The sequence below is a fragment of the Condylura cristata genome, unplaced genomic scaffold (assembly GCF_000260355.1).
Source record: "Condylura cristata isolate star-nosed mole 26May11 unplaced genomic scaffold, ConCri1.0 scaffold00007, whole genome shotgun sequence".
NCBI lineage: Eukaryota > Metazoa > Chordata > Mammalia > Eulipotyphla > Talpidae > Condylura > Condylura cristata.
This window is the reverse complement of record NW_004567108.1, coordinates 56,158,764-56,174,527: the sequence shown is the minus strand read 5'-3', so window position 1 is coordinate 56,174,527 and position 15,764 is coordinate 56,158,764. Positions and strand designations below refer to the sequence as shown.

The following is a 15,764-nucleotide window of genomic DNA, read 5'->3' as shown; positions in this document are numbered from 1 at the left end:
AATTATATTTAATTTGTTTGGCAGGTATGGTTAAGTAGAAGAGTAAGGACTGGTTGGGGGATATTAAGGAATTAAGAGCATTAGTCTTATAAAGCAGAGGCTGATAGATGACTTCTAAACAAACTTTGGATACTGAGTATTAGCTAGGGATTATTATTAGCTAAGAATATTCTGATACCTAACCAATGATCACCTCCTAAAAACTAGGGAATTAAGAGTGTTTAGATTTGAAGGAGAACAAGTCTAGGCTTGCTGGAACCTGCAATTTTGTGAGTAGGAGAAATCACAAAACATCTCAAGAAAATTAATACAGGACTTCTCCCTTAGAGAAGGGAGAAGACAAAGACCCAGGAACAGCTATTACTGGCCTATTTTATGTATAATATCAGCTATACAAACAGTGGTAGCAACAAGAATGCAATTGCTATCAATTGCTACCTCATCTTGAATTTCCATTGTCTCCCACCAGCACATCATAAATTCTACAGGAAAGCACTGTCATTTTCTTTATATAATCCTTGAATATTTAATGAGGGAGAAGGAAAATGTGTACTTTATCTATTTTATAGAACGTGACTTATATATGTAGGAAGGATGGTCATGCATGAGAGCTCAAAGAACAAAACCCACAAATCCAAATCTATTTTCCTAAAATACAAGTAAGAGTATAATCTGCTTTCAATTCTCTTCATGAATATAAAGCAAAAAGTGGTTGAAAGTAAATACCTGAGTGCCAGAGAGAATTTCCTCACAACAATAAACTGTCAGGGATGCTAGAGGCCAATAGATAGTAAAGAGGCAAAAGAAAATAAGAGATAGGGCCCACCCTGGTGGTGCAACGGGTTAAAGCGCAGCACTCTGAAGCTAGCCGCAGCCACTGAAGCAGAGTCTGATCCCTGGCCCCGGAAGTGACCCATATGGCACAGCAGTCCTCTCCTGACCTGTCCCCTGCTCCCCTCAGCAGTGTATTTCAGTAGATCTGCCTCTTCTGCTCCCCACTCTGTCTCTGGTGAATACTCTCACCCCCTGTACCTTTGGCCTGTACCCCAGTTCTTATATGCATATATAAATAAACCTTTAAAAAAAAGTAGAGATAATGTTCTTAGATCTGAAAGGCAAAGATGAAGAAGAAAAAAAAGGTTAAATGAATTAAATCAGCAAGTCTGCTCTGAAAAATTCTTGCATTAACACCCCACCTTTGTTGGTGCCATTTGTCAGGGTAAACACACCAGGACTTTGGCAATGAAGCTGGAATGTACATGTGATACCAGTTATCTAGAAGAAAGTGAGATCCAGAAAGAAAGGAGCCCTTTAGCTAGGGCTGTCATACATATCACAGCAGATGCTCTTATGTAGCTTCTGGTTCATCATCATCTGTCATTTCCTATTCTAAGCTGTCCTTTTCTAATCCCTTTCTCTATTTTGGCCTGTACTGTTGATTTGGAGAGTATCACATTAAAATGGAAAATTGGATTTTGTCCAATTTAGCTTTAGCCAGCTGAAACAGTATCAATGGGAGAAAATGATACTGTAATTTTCTAGTCTGGTAAGGTGTGGCTAGAAATCCATGCAGAAAATATAGCAATATTTATTTAAATGAAGAATGTGCTACAATGAATAGTAACAGTTTGTTAGTTTGCTTTTAAAAGCACTTGTTAAAACACCATTAGATGTTCAATAATGACTCAGATGATTAGTAAAAGCTATCAAGATACTCTGAAATGACTGAATTCCAGCTTTAGAAGTACATAAAAAAAAACACACACAGGTGTATATTACAGTGCAGATTTAGTGTACATTTAATCAACAGCTTTGAAAATAATGAGGAAAAAATGAGTAACTATATATACAGATCCTGTTTTCCAAAGACCTTATAACTATATACTTGAAAGGATATTTGATATTTGAAACTTTACCTTCATATGAAAAGATGTCATAAAACAAATGAATATTCATTCTCGGTAGAGTATTAAAAACCTGCTACATTTTGGAGCATGTCTTTAACAACTGTGTGAGAGTGCTTACAGTCTATATAAGGAAGTGGGTAACTGGAGTATGTCCATAGTGTGTATGTACCATATCTTCTTGATCCAGTCATCTATTTGGGTGCACTTGGGTTGACTCCACATTTTCCCCATTGTAAATTGAGCTGCAATAAACATGGGAGTGCAGGTGTCCTTTTGAATTAATGTTTTTGTGTCCATTGGGTCGATACCTAGGAGTGGACCTGCTGGATGGTATGGAAGCTCCATTTTTAGCAGTATGAGAAACCTCCAAACAGCTTTCCACATCTGTTGGATCAGTGTTGCATTCCTGAATATTACTCAGAATACTATTTGCAATCCCGAATATTAATCAGAAAAGACAGTCATACCATTTACAACAACTGGGTGGAGAGAGCAGAGATCATGCTTAGTGAAATAAGTCAGGGAAAAAAAATAAAAATACTAGACGGTTTCACTCATAACAGGAGTGCAAGGGATGAGGGGGAAAATAATTGTAATGAAGTAAAAACTAAACCAGAGGCATTCAGGACGAGGGGTGGGAGGAAATACGGAGAGGAAAATAGTATCAAAACTAAGGCAGGAAGAACACACAGGATTAAGGTGATGGCACATGGGTGAACTGGTGATAGAAAGTCCATGGGGTTACAACTGAGATGAAAAAGCATACATTGCTCGCAAATGAAGAATGATGTTAAATAAATAGATAGATAAATAAATACAAGTGATGTGGGTAACTGGAACAGCCTGGAGTAAGATGGAAAGGAACAGAAGACTAGTTTTGCCAATCACTAACTCTGAGACTTGGGGTAAAACACTTCTTCTAGATTTGTTCATCTGTAAAAGGTGATAATAACAATTCCTAATTGTTATGACAAACTTATGAAACATTTAGAGCCGTGCTTGGCCCACCATAAGCACTCAATATTATCACCCAAAATCCCTCTAAGATATTTGGAGATAGAATGAAAGATTGAAAAGAAAATTCCAGAGGCAACATACTTAATAGTATATTTGACAATTTAAGTATATTATTCTTAAATCTTTGGTATTCATGAAAATAGCAAATTTAGCTAGTAGAGTAACCTATACAAAAATATGAAGAAGGCCAAACTGCTCACTAGTTCTAGAGTAGAAACAGCAGACCTGTCCAACCACAGAAAGCTAACTGTGGTTACTGCCAAGGAACAGCCTGACAGGGAGGGAGGCTAGTGGTGTTAGAGTTCTGCACCCAGTGCTTGGAAACAGTTTTATTATAGTCAACTAATAACTTTTCTTAGTTGGTTGTTATTTTTTTATGATGATGCTTTTTAAATACAAGTGAAACTTAATTGCATTTAAAATATTCTCCAGGGTCTTACCTAGCGGCACAGCGGATTAAAGTGCAGCACAGCAAGCAAGCCCAGCAGCTTCAGTGTGAGTTTGATCCCCGCCCCGGATGTGACCCATCATGGTGCAGTAGGCCTCTTCTGTCTCCCCCTCTGCTCCCCTCAGCAGTGTACTTTGTCCATCTGTTCTGCTCCCCACTCTGTCTCTGGTGAATCCTCTCATTGCCCCTGCACCTCTATCCTGAACCCCAGTTCTGTATGCATAAATAAACAAATCTTTAATAAAAATAAATAAAACACTCTCCACAGGAATATGAAGGTAGTTTGAACAAAGGAACAATAGTCAGTGGGCAGGACCACTGTTATTGCCTTCTCTTCATAAACTAGTTGATGAAATCACGTTGTTTTGAAATGTACATGATATCTCTTCTGCTACTTGTCACAGCCACACAAATAAAGAACAAGGTATTTTGCTTACAAAAACAACTTTTAAAAGAACCTTAATAGTTTTCTCACCACTATTAGTGATTAATGAAAAGTAATGCATGCCATTTTATTTTCATTTACCCTTGAAGGAAAAATATTACTTACTTTCCATCCCAGACATGGTCGCCTCTATGGAAAATCACCAGGTTATTCTTAGGGTCCAGCGCCACCCCAGAAACCTGACCTGGTAGCAAATACACTCCAGGCCAATCCAGTGCCTCTTCAACATGAAAATCTAAAACATAAAATCCATATATTTAGTGAAAAAAAAAAAGAACAGACACTAGAATAATATCATGAAGCTTCAAAATGGTTAGAAGCAGTTCATGCAGTAGCACCACTAGATGCAAAGAAACAAAAAACAAACAAACAAACAAAAAAACAAGTCATGCTCTTCATGCACATGCCAAGTTCCTTCCTGAGCTGTGAAATTAAACGGGTGATTTTGAACTTGTTTGGGGACTACAGACTCTTCTCCCGTTAATACGATGACAGCAAAATCAATCAATCTATCTATCTATCTATCTATCTATCTATCTATCTATCTATCTATCTATCTATCTATCTATCTATCTATCTATCTATCATGTAGATCTTCATTTGTTATCTATCTCTTTTTTATAAATACTGGATGTGCAATATACACTGTATCATATAACAAACTATTCACTGTTTAACCCTTGTACAAAGAGATATCTCATTTATACTAATTTTAGTGTTCTTCTAAAAATGGAGACACTTTTTCACTGCATCAATTTCACTGTTTCCTACCGTGAACAAAAGAAAAAATTGAGAAAAACTGAATTATTTCCAGGTTATTATGATCGAAATATTTATTCTTAAAAAGTACCTGGGCTCATCCCTCTTACAAACATGCTGATGAATAAAGAGATGCTAGGTATGGAGTGCTATACTAGCTGAAGATATACAATTATGAAGATACTGTGAAATTTATTATATCAGTGTCAGCATTTATTTCTCTCTCCAGTGCTTCAATAGAGGTGCTGAGAAGCAGAAAAGCAGCAATTTGAGTTTCATTTCTCCTTCCCACCCTCTGGAGAATGTGGCATTTTACTCGGTGAAATCCTCAGACAGGCAATGAAGACTGGAGGGAAAAAGGGAAGCACAAGCCTTGTATAATCAGTTTCTGAAAACTTGAGAGGATGCAGGTGTGAGAATTAAAAACTTTAAAATAATTCCTCAGTGATACCAAAGGAAATGGTAGCTCATCTTTCAAAACATCTTTACCTTTGCACATTTGTCTTTAATAAAAATTAACAAAACATGCCAAATCAATAGGATGCCTAGATCAGTTCTGCCTACCTTTGCTGAAGCATCTTCAATAAATATTTCCTTGAGTACACTGTCCCTACAAGGAACTAGGTTATATTCTGGGAATACAAAGAAATAAAACCTGGCTTTTGACTTGAGGAACTCACAGGATTAAATGAGAAAAAACAGAAACCACAGACAAGCAAGACAAAGTAGTGCAGGGATACAGGAGAGGGCCCAGTATCCTTTCCGAGCTTGTCTGAGATAGGGTAAGGTTAAGGTCAGGCCTCAGATAATTCTCAGAGGAAGAAACATTTCTGCTCACTCAAAGATAAGTGAGGTTCCATAAGTACTGAAGTGGGGAGAGAATATTTCTGTCAAAATACCAAAGTGCAGATGTTTGCAATTGCAGAATGTGTTTCCAGATATTTAGATAATCTGAAAAGGGGCTTCCCTGGTGGCCTCTAGGATAGGTTTCAGTGATATCACTGCTATGGCTTGAGTCTGATCCCTGCCTACCCCGCCTCCAGACCCCCTAGGGAGGTGACCCACATTGCACAGCAGACTTCTCCTGTCTCACCCAGTGTTCCCCTCAGCAGTGTATTTCTGTAGATCCAACTGTTCTGCTTCCCACTCTGTCTCTGGTTAATTCTCTCACCCCCTGCACCTCTGGTCTATACCCTAGTTCTTCTACACAAACTAAAGAAGAGGCTTAATTAGTAATAAATAAATAAAGTAATAATTCTTAAAAAAGAAAAGTAATCTGGAAAGACTGCCTGTGTATGTCAGGTGGAGGTGTGGGAGTAGAAAGCAGAACAGAGCTCAAGCTCTCTTAGTCTGGAAAATGTATTGTACAACATGCGTGGTGCATAGTATATATTTAACAATAAATGGATGTAATTCTGAGATGTGGTGTTCTGATCTATACTTTAATTTTGAAGTTTTTTGCAAGGACTTTAAATTAGTAGCAGTACAACAGAGAGTTTAGGTGTAATTTACTTTTGGCATTTATTAGAATACACGAGAATGCCTATTACTCAGGTGTTTTGAAATATTTTGGTCAGTTGGCAAAAAGGAAAGCAAAAACTATAGTGGGCATGTCTGACTTTGAAAACCATTCTGGAGACATCAGTGGATGTGAAGGCAGCTGCTCACAAGAATAAACTTCATCACCAACACTCATCATAATGGAGGAAAAGGTTGCAAATTGGAACTGGAAACCACAGAAGGTTTTACAGCATAGGGGGAGATGGTCAAAAGTGTTTCTGCCCCCCCTGGTGGTGCGATAGGTTAGACACAGAACTGCAAGCTGACTGCAGCTGCCTCAGCGCAACTTCAATACCCAGCCCCGGAGGTGACCCACGTGGCACAGCAGACCTCTCCTGTCTCGTCCGCTGCTCCCCTCAGCAGTATACTTCGTCAGTCTGCCTGTTCTGCTCCCCACTCTGTCTCTGATGAAGCTTCTCACTGCCCCTGCACCTTGACTTGTACCCCAGTTCTGTATGAATAAATGAATCCTTTTTTAAAAAGTGTTTGTGAAATTGAACTCTGGAAATGGGGTATGAATGTTGTCATTAAGAGACATCTACATGGACCAAAACCATCATTCCCCCCAAGAATATATGAATTATTTTAGTTGCTCTGGTCTCAGGTTGTGCTTCACTCATTTTCATCTAAGTTACAATTTACCTTTGGGAGGTGAAGGACTCCAAGAATTCCTCAAATCTCCTGACTATATAATTACTTAATTGCTTTCATTTTTAGGGAACCTTTACAACTAGACAGAATTTCTTGAGGGCAGGGATCACATCTTTTCACTGCTTTGGATAGGGCAAGGGCCTGCAACAGCCTGGTAAATGCACTAAAGTGAGCTCTATGCTCAGAAATCGATCTATTGATATTGTCAACTGGCACTTCAACATACCATTTTATAATTCATCATAACCCTTTTTTTTACCAACTTACATTGTACAGAAGACACTGTGGAAAGACTCAGTAGAAATGCTAATTGGTTAATTATTTTCATTAAAGACAAACAAATATCAAGGTTCCTGTAAACTTTTTTTTTCTATGTTTGCATAAAAGAAATGGGGTACAGGGCAGTTTGGCATTTGAGGTAATTCTGGAACACACTTTTGGGGGTTAAGTCTAAACATGTTTTTGTTATGTGGAGTTGTATGGGCTTGTGCATTGTAGTTCTGCTGCACACAGTACATAGGTGTTGAAGTAATGTAGGACCGCAAACCTCAAGATTTCATGTTCACAATAGTGTGTGATTAAAAGGGATGGGCTTCTCGCATATCCTGCCTTGAACTTTGGCATAATCTTATTACTTCTAAACTTGTTAGTCCTACTTGTAATTAATGTCTGCTTGAAAACTATTTCTAATGAAACTATGACCAACTACTCTTTACCAATCAAAGATAATTTCTACAGGTTGTTGTGTTTTTTTCTTTACACTGCTGAGGGGAGCAGCAGGTGAGACAGAAGAGGTCTGCTATATCATGTGGGTCAGCTTCCTGGCTGGGGATCAAACTCAGGCCATCTTGGTAATAGCACTAAGACTTAATCCCTAGGCCACCAGGAAGACCCTCCTGTGATGTTTCTCTTCAGTGATCCACTAGTAGGTACTGATAGATGCTCATGAAGGTGCAGAGATAAAATCAGGAAATTAGCAACATATAAAATTCGCTGTTCTGGGATGAAATTAAATTTCATAAAATATTGTGTAAAGGCCTTTGTGAATATCTAGAACATACTTCTAGTCAGTTTTCAAAAAAGTAAAAAGGTGATGTGTGAAGAGCTTCGCTTTTTTTGCACTGAGTCAATGTAAAAGAGAATTACAGCATGCATTCCAAGAAGGACTGAAGAAAATTAAGCAATTCTAATTCTATTTAAAAATATCAGTGCACATTCATGAAGATTACCTAGCCAAGACCTCAAAACTGTCAGAGTCTATTTCTCTGTGTTAACAAGAAATTCAGGTAGTTAAAAGGAAAACTGAGCTCATGCTCTCATCTGTCAACATTAGTTCAGTTAATTGATGTTTTGCAACTAGGATCATCAACTTTAAGTTACAGGCAGTTAAAGGGTGTTTCATTTTACATTAAACTATCAAAACCTCAGTTAGTCATTTGGGACTATGGTATACACACACACACACATACACACACACACGTTTTTCCAGTTCCTGCCCATTTCTATATGCGGATCATAGAATGCTAGAATAAATGAAATGAACTGTAGGCTTGAGTTACACTTCAGGCATCAATATCAAGGGTGGTTACATTCTATTAAGGAAAATTAAAAATCCTATTAAAAATTTTTTTGTTAAATTTTCTTTGGTTTCTCATTTAGCATTTCAGTCAAGTAGTAGCTAAAAATTCTAGTTCATACTCTTCTAGCCTTTTTCAAAGAAGTGATTCACTATGTGACTAGTTAATACAGTAGGTAGACTCAGTCTTAATTTGGAAGTTATATACAAATTTCATACACATGACCTTGGGTAAACCATTCCCAAAAGCTAAGTGTTCACAATACAGAGGTCAAATGGTGAGATTATTTCAGAAGAATTCTTACATTCATCAAAAGTAAGGCAAAGATGAAGCATCGGTGTTCACCATACATTTGGAAAACAAGTTATTATCTTCAGGGAAAAAAAAATACTACCATTAAAAATATATCACTAGGGTCCTCCTTGGTGGCACAATGGGTTAGGACATGGCATTGCAAGCTAGCCACAGCCACTTCGGTGCCAGTTAGATACCTGGCCCCGGAGGTGATCCACGTGGCATGGCAGATTTCTCCTGACCTACCCGCTGCTCCCCTCATCAGTGTACTTCGTCGATCTGCCTGTTCTGCACCCCACTGTCTCTGGTGATGCCTCTCACCGCCCTGAAGCTTTGGCTTGTACCCCAGTTCTGTATGAATAAGTAAATCTTTTTTTTTTTAAAAAGAGCTTATCACTAAATCAATGAAAGGATTAATGAATTAAACCTTTCCAAGAAAGAGATTAATGTGAGTGAGCAATTCTGCTTTCATATGAAATTATTAATAAGCATTCAAAAGGGCATTCATTTATCTGTGCTAGAGAGGATTAATAGAATTAGATAAAGTTGTGGAAATATAATTTCAAACCCAGAACCACAGATATAACATCAGAGTAACAGACCCTAAATATCTTATCTGAGAAAAAGACTTGATAAAATCTCCTAAAGACTTCAACAAAAAGAACAAAATGCAATGAATGATTTTTCTATCCTTGAGAATTCTCACCTAGTGAGGAAAAGATGTCTTATTTTATGCAGCAATTGGTATTTCTCAGGAATACTAACTGTAACTAGCAGAAACTACAAGAGAAACATTTATACTTAAGTAAAAGTTAGCAGAGTGTAACTAGGGGTTCAAGATCTTTAACAGAATTCTTTTATTCAAAATTTAATTGCAAGTGAGATTTTCATGTTGGCAGATTGCTTGGATACTGATTGAGAAAGCCTAACTAAATCCATAGCTACATTTCTATGACTATAGATGAGATGACTGGGAAAATATATATACTCTTGCTCTCATCTATTTATTGTGAGAGGCAGAGTAAAAACATGTTTAAAAACCAAGGCTTGGAGGTCCTCCCTAGTGGCGCAGCGGGTTAAAGCAAGGCACTAAGAAGCTAAAGCCATTTCCGCATGAGTTCAATTCCCGCCTGCCCCCGGAGGTGATCAAATGGTGTGGCAGACCTCTCCTGACCTGCCCGCTGCTCCCCTCAGCAGTGCACCTCGTAGATCTGCCTGTTCTGTTCCCCATTCTATCTCTGGTGAAGACTCTCACCGCCCCTGAGCCTCTCGCCTGTACCCCAGTTCTCTATGCATAAATAAATCAATCTTAAAAAAAAAACAAGGCTTGGAGCAAGTATGTCTGTTTTGAATCTTGGCTTCTGAACTAAATTTCTTTGGTCATGTGACTTAACCTTTCCGTGTATCAGTTGTTTTTTTTTTTTTCTAAAAGACTTGCAAATATGATTGTTATGAGGATTAAGTGAATTGCTATATCTGAACACTTAGCCTGATTCACAGTAATGGCTATGCATGTTTATTTTTATTATTCTCCTCTCCCTCAGAGATTAAAATATGTGAAATGATGGACTGTGAGTTAAGTAAAATCAAATAAAATCTAAATTTAGCATAAGAATACCTAATGATTCTGTGAGCTCTCTTATCTGGTGGAAAGTGCCATACAACTGCATATGTATTTTCTGTTGTCTGGAGGTATGCAATGTAAGATGAAATCAGGTATCCATGTGCTAGCAATAATAGTCCAGTGAAATTTTCAAGTGAGAACAGAAATCTGTAGTTTTAATTTGTAGTTCAATGAATTTAGTTTCTGGAAGGCAATTAGGATAAAGACACTTAAGACTTTTTTCCTATTATATTCATGCTGTGTCAGAATAACAAACTCATAGTAGAAATCAAACTACATTAAGTGTAAAAGGAATGCATGAGAGTCTCAATTTAACAAGTTGAATATTTTTGCCTTGTACCTTCTACTTTATAAATGAACATCAAGGCCGGTCAATGTATGTAATCTGAGATTTGAAAAGCCCAAAACTATCATTATGACACAGAATTCTATCAGATCATATTCTCAAATTACAGTGTCAAATCGTGCAGCTTTCCTGCACACTGCAAGAAAATTCTTTCATGACTGCCAATTAAGATCAAATAATTCATGTTTATAGCTACTACATTGGTGTTAAAATTTTGGAAATGACATTAATGATAGCAAAAATGATCATAACTATTGCTAACATGTTCTAACATCCATTAAATTCTTTCTATGTACCAGAAACAGTTTAAAACAATTTCCACATATTATCTGAAATACTTGAAAATATTATTTGACAGTTATTTCAACAGTATGAGGGTCATACTGTTATGTCATTTTGTAGATGACAAAGCCAAGTCTATAGAATTAAAAAGAATACTTGTCTCTAGATCACGTTGTAAGTACACAGTTATGGTTCCAAGCCAGGTAAACAGGCACTAGTGTCTGAACTGCTCTCCATTGTACTGACTTCAGGGGTGGTTTCCAAATTATTTTTTAAAGATTTATTTATTTATACATATAAGAAGTGGGGTACAGGCCAGAGATGCAGGGGGTGGTGAGAAGATTCACCAGAGTGGGGAGCAGAACAGGCTGGAATACACTGCTAAGGGGAGCAGTGTTCAAAACAGTAGAGGTCTGCCACACCATGTGGGCCACCACTCTGGTCAGGGATGTGCTACAGTGTCTCAGGATAGCTTCATAGTGCTGTACTTTAACCCCTTAAGCCATCAGAGAGGCCCTGGTTTTCAAACTCTAATTTGGCCAAATGAAGACTTGAGCTGGAGCAAACTGTATTGTACGTAGGGTTGTGTGTGAGAAAGAGAGAGAGAGGAATGTGTGCAGCAGGGATCGCACAACTACCACTTCCCACGTTTTGGCCTTTCTTGAGGCATGCTCTTTCTAACAATGGTTGGAAAACCTTTGTTTTGGTCTCATTTAGCTGAATCCACACAGGAAAATTCTGTTTCTAAAGCTGCTTTTATAATTCCAGGGAAGAGTTTTCAGAATTGACTTTGAACACCACCAAAAAATCTAAATTAAGAAAGTCAATGAAGACCTAAAAAAAAAAAAGGTGTTATATGCAGATGTGTGCACTTTTAAAGACACACTGAATACACAGTACTTAACCATCATGTCCCTAGACTTATAAGGACCTCCTCAGTTCTGCAAAGCTAGATGGTCATTCTATTGTATTGTGTTCTTCATCCAATTTGCTGCCCACTGATACTCAAACAAGAATGAGGTGGACAATTGAACTCTAAAGGCAATTGCTAGGGTGTGGCAACAAGTGGAATTCAGACAAATATAGATCCAAAAAATGGTACTGAGTACCTCCCTGTGGTACAATGGGTTGGATTGCTGCACTGTGAAGCTGAGCTAGGCCAAGCTGTGATAGCTTCAGTGTGAGTTCAATCCTACCCACCCCCAACCTACCCCCCACCCCCACCCCCTAAAGCTTCCCTTAGCATTGTACTTTGTCGATCTGCCTGTTCTGCTCCCCACTCTGTCTCTGGTGAATCATTTCTCTGTCCCTGCTTTTCTGGCCTGTACCCCATTTCTGTATGTATAAATACACAAAATCTTAAAAAAAAGATACTGCTCAAAAGCAATACCCTTTGGTAGTCCTAAACTGACCACACAAAAGTCACACTCAGATTTTTGAACTGGTTCAACAATTTCATCTTTGAATCATCAAATCATTTGATCATTTGAATCATCATCAGCTGGCTAGAATCCATCACCAGACTACAGTTCCAAAGTATGGGTCTGTCAAAGAAATATAATGTCACTGTACTAGGTTGTGCTTGTGTGTGATCTAGGGACATCAAAACAAGGTCCTGAGTGGAAGCCCCAGTCCCTAGGCATTGAGGTTTCAGAGGTCCAGGGAGGTATATTTGAGTGGGGTAAGCAAATTAGCCCTGATTTTACCAAGCTCAGCTGAACTTAATTGGAAAGAACTAGAAGGTACACATTAGACATCATAAAGTTTATTCAGTACATGTGACCTCACTCAAATAGGATAACTTCTCTAGGCTTCAGTTTTTCATTTGAAAATCAATAATAGGCCTTGAAGATTTATGAAATAAGTATAACCTATAATATTAAGCAACATAATAGCTTTATAGTTTTGTTTTCATAATCATATGAGAAGCTACTTTCTTTTTTGCAGCTAGTACAGTTCCTTATAGCAAATTAGACAGTTAATTCCTCCAGTTGGGGAGACAGTTAATTCCTCCAGATAATTAGAATTCCATTTTCAGTTTTGCCTGGAGTAAAGGAAAGGTAGGACAGAGGCAGTAGATTACCCATCAAATTTATTGCTCTTGCTCATCCCCTGGGGAATGCACATGTATGAGACTACTAATTTATGTTACTAGGGCATTATATGCTAATAACTTCTTACTTTCATTTTTACAAATGGCAGCTTCCTGAGGTTAGGTGTTTATTTGGCTCATAAAAAGGAATGAAACATCTTCGACTAAAGTTAGCTATTATATTGTATTATGGTAATCAGTAAAGAGAATTGAAAAGAAAAAGACTTTCAGAAATATGTCATCTGAGTATGAGCTTATAGTATTTTGCATTTAATTTAAAAAATATGTTGAGTTGGAGTAATGAAATAATACTGAAAAAAGTATCCAAAGAAGAAAATCATATACATTTCCTTTCTATAATTAGGATTTCTGTTGTACGCTTCTGTACCTCACTGTTTTATTTACTTCAGTGACATTTACCCACATATTTAAAATGAAAAGAAACTTCTTGAACCATATCCCAGAAAAATCCAGCCATTTTCACCACTCTGGAGGGTATGAGGAGATTTGGCAACTAAATGTATATCAGGTATTTTGGGCTTACTTTCTCAGAAATACTAGGTAGGTTTCAAGAATACAATGCTTTGATTCAAACTTCAAGTTCACTTGTGATGCTTATAAATGACCATGATATTATTTAAATAGAAGAGTAATAAAGGCAAGTCATGGAATAAGCATGCTGTGACTTTAACACTTCACATTTGAACACAATTGGACTCTTACCAAAAAGGCCCCTTTGCCTTTTATATCTTTGTGTTCCTTGGCTTATAATTTACTGTTCTCACTGCAGAGGTTCAGACAGACTCCAGACAGCTTATGAGGTGGTTGGAGCATAATAAACAACACATTTCTATGTATAATCACAGATATCAATTTGGTTGTTCTCTGATGAATTCAAGAGTCTAGATTTTTCATAAGTACCTTAGATTATTCTGATGTAAGGGAGTCCAGGGGCCACTTCTTGAGAAACACAATTCTATTAGATAAATTTAGAGTGAGTGAGAACAAGCCTCAGCCTGTTTAAATATGAGAAGGTAAAAATCTAGGTTCCGGTTAACATCTCCTAGAGACTATTAGGTTAGTCCCAATGGGCAGTGCTTGAAACTTCCATGTGAGCAAAAGGCACGGCATGCTAATTTTTTTCAATTATAAATAAAAATCAGCCTGGTGTTGAATAATTTATGACTTCCTGCAAAGCTGTATTTGAAAACATCAAGCTGGCAACTTGTGCCATTCCAGCCCACATATGGACAACTGCCACGCACACATATCTGTTACTTTTTTTGGAGATTATCTCCACATGCTGTATTAGCTGGCTATCCACGTTAGCAAGTAACATGAAACACAATCAATATCACAGAGGCCACAACACAATTAAAGACAGAGATGAGGCAACCATAGCTTGCTGGTATAGAAACCTGAAGGGAATAAGGTGTTGTCCTTTAATTATGGAAGCCAATCCTGGTTAGACATAAAGATAAATCTGATAGTTACTGACATTTTGTAGGTCCCTCAGAAATAACTACTCAACTTTGCAATTAAGGCATAACTGATAGTGGAACTTATGAAATCAAAGTCATAAAAATGGTTACATTTTACAAGTCAATTGGATAAGAATGCTAGAAGTATAGGATTCCTTTGAGAGGAATTTAATTATCTTAAAAGGAAGGAGTATATAAACATTTCATACATTGGCACTTTACATAACAGGTTTTGAATTTTCAGTTTTTTTTTTTTTTTCCCCATTCAGCAAAAGAGAATGTTGATTTGGGAAGAATTTATTACCCGGAATTTCACATGCCACCCTCCCTGCACTAATGCAAATATTTCCTGTCCTGGTAATTCCCGCTCACCAATTGAAAGGGAAGAGAATTTATGTACTCTTAGACCAAAACAAAACTCTTTATCCAAAGGTACTATCTGACAACTCAACTCTGACTAGCAGTTTTTCTAACAAATCCTTTTTACTGGTAAGCTTTTTCACACATTAATTTTTATTCCCTTCAGATTTTCTAATGTGGATTGTAGCAATTCACATGTAATTCTTTAAAAGAAGTCCTAAACGCACCTCCTGTATGTTCTGGTTCCCAGGTGCCTTCACCAGGTAGGGACTGCTGTAATGAAAAAACTCTGTTCTCTGCTGGCCTCAAAGTAGATTCTAGTCTGTGGAATTTGTGAATTCTGTCTCTGACAAGAATAGCATTGCCCCTGTCCTCATGTTCTGTACTCTCTCTGGCATCAGATCCACCAAGATCCTTCTTTTGGACTACATTTGCAATCTCAGCTACCAGGTCTGACTCTGATTCTGCCTTTTCTGTAGGATTATATTTATGCACATGAACAACATCTTCCCTTTCTCCTAGCAGTTTGGAAAGTAGTGAATAGAAATCACCTGTGAAAAAAAGAAAAGAGATAAGCAGTGGAGGGTTGATAAGATTGCAAAATTTACAAATTTTTGTGCCTTAAAAATATCATCTCCTGATTCCTCTGAATAAATGAGTACATTTGTGCTCAAGCTTTCAAGAATGGGTGGGGGAGAACATTTTCCAGAACAATAAAAACATAATATGCTTCACATTTCATTTCATATACCCTCTATTTCTTTCTGATATGAGCAAACACCAGATAGCTTCTGTTTGCACAACAAAAGAATGTATATGTGATCGTGAGATACACAAAAGTCATCCAAGTATAAGCTGTATTACTTTCTGAAATAAAATATCAACAAGCTACATCAGATAACATCTGTTATCACAGGCAAA

General features: G+C 37.4%; 1 protein-coding gene across 8 annotated transcripts in view; it reads right to left on the bottom strand.

Moving 5' to 3' along the window:
• PAM (peptidylglycine alpha-amidating monooxygenase) overlaps window positions 1-15,764 on the bottom strand; it is a 289,915-nt gene that overhangs the window by 34,291 nt on the left and 239,860 nt on the right. For 7 of the 8 annotated variants that reach the window (XM_012721812.1, XM_012721814.1, XM_004678351.2 and 4 more), the window contains exons 15-16: window positions 15,071-15,394; window positions 3,923-4,052 (exon numbers count right to left, since the gene is read on the bottom strand). In XM_012721812.1, the coding sequence (XP_012577266.1) occupies window positions 3,923-4,052; window positions 15,071-15,394 (454 nt within the window). The remainder of the gene's footprint in view (window positions 1-3,922; window positions 4,053-15,070; window positions 15,395-15,764) is intronic. The other variant, XM_012721815.1, reaches the window with a different exon arrangement.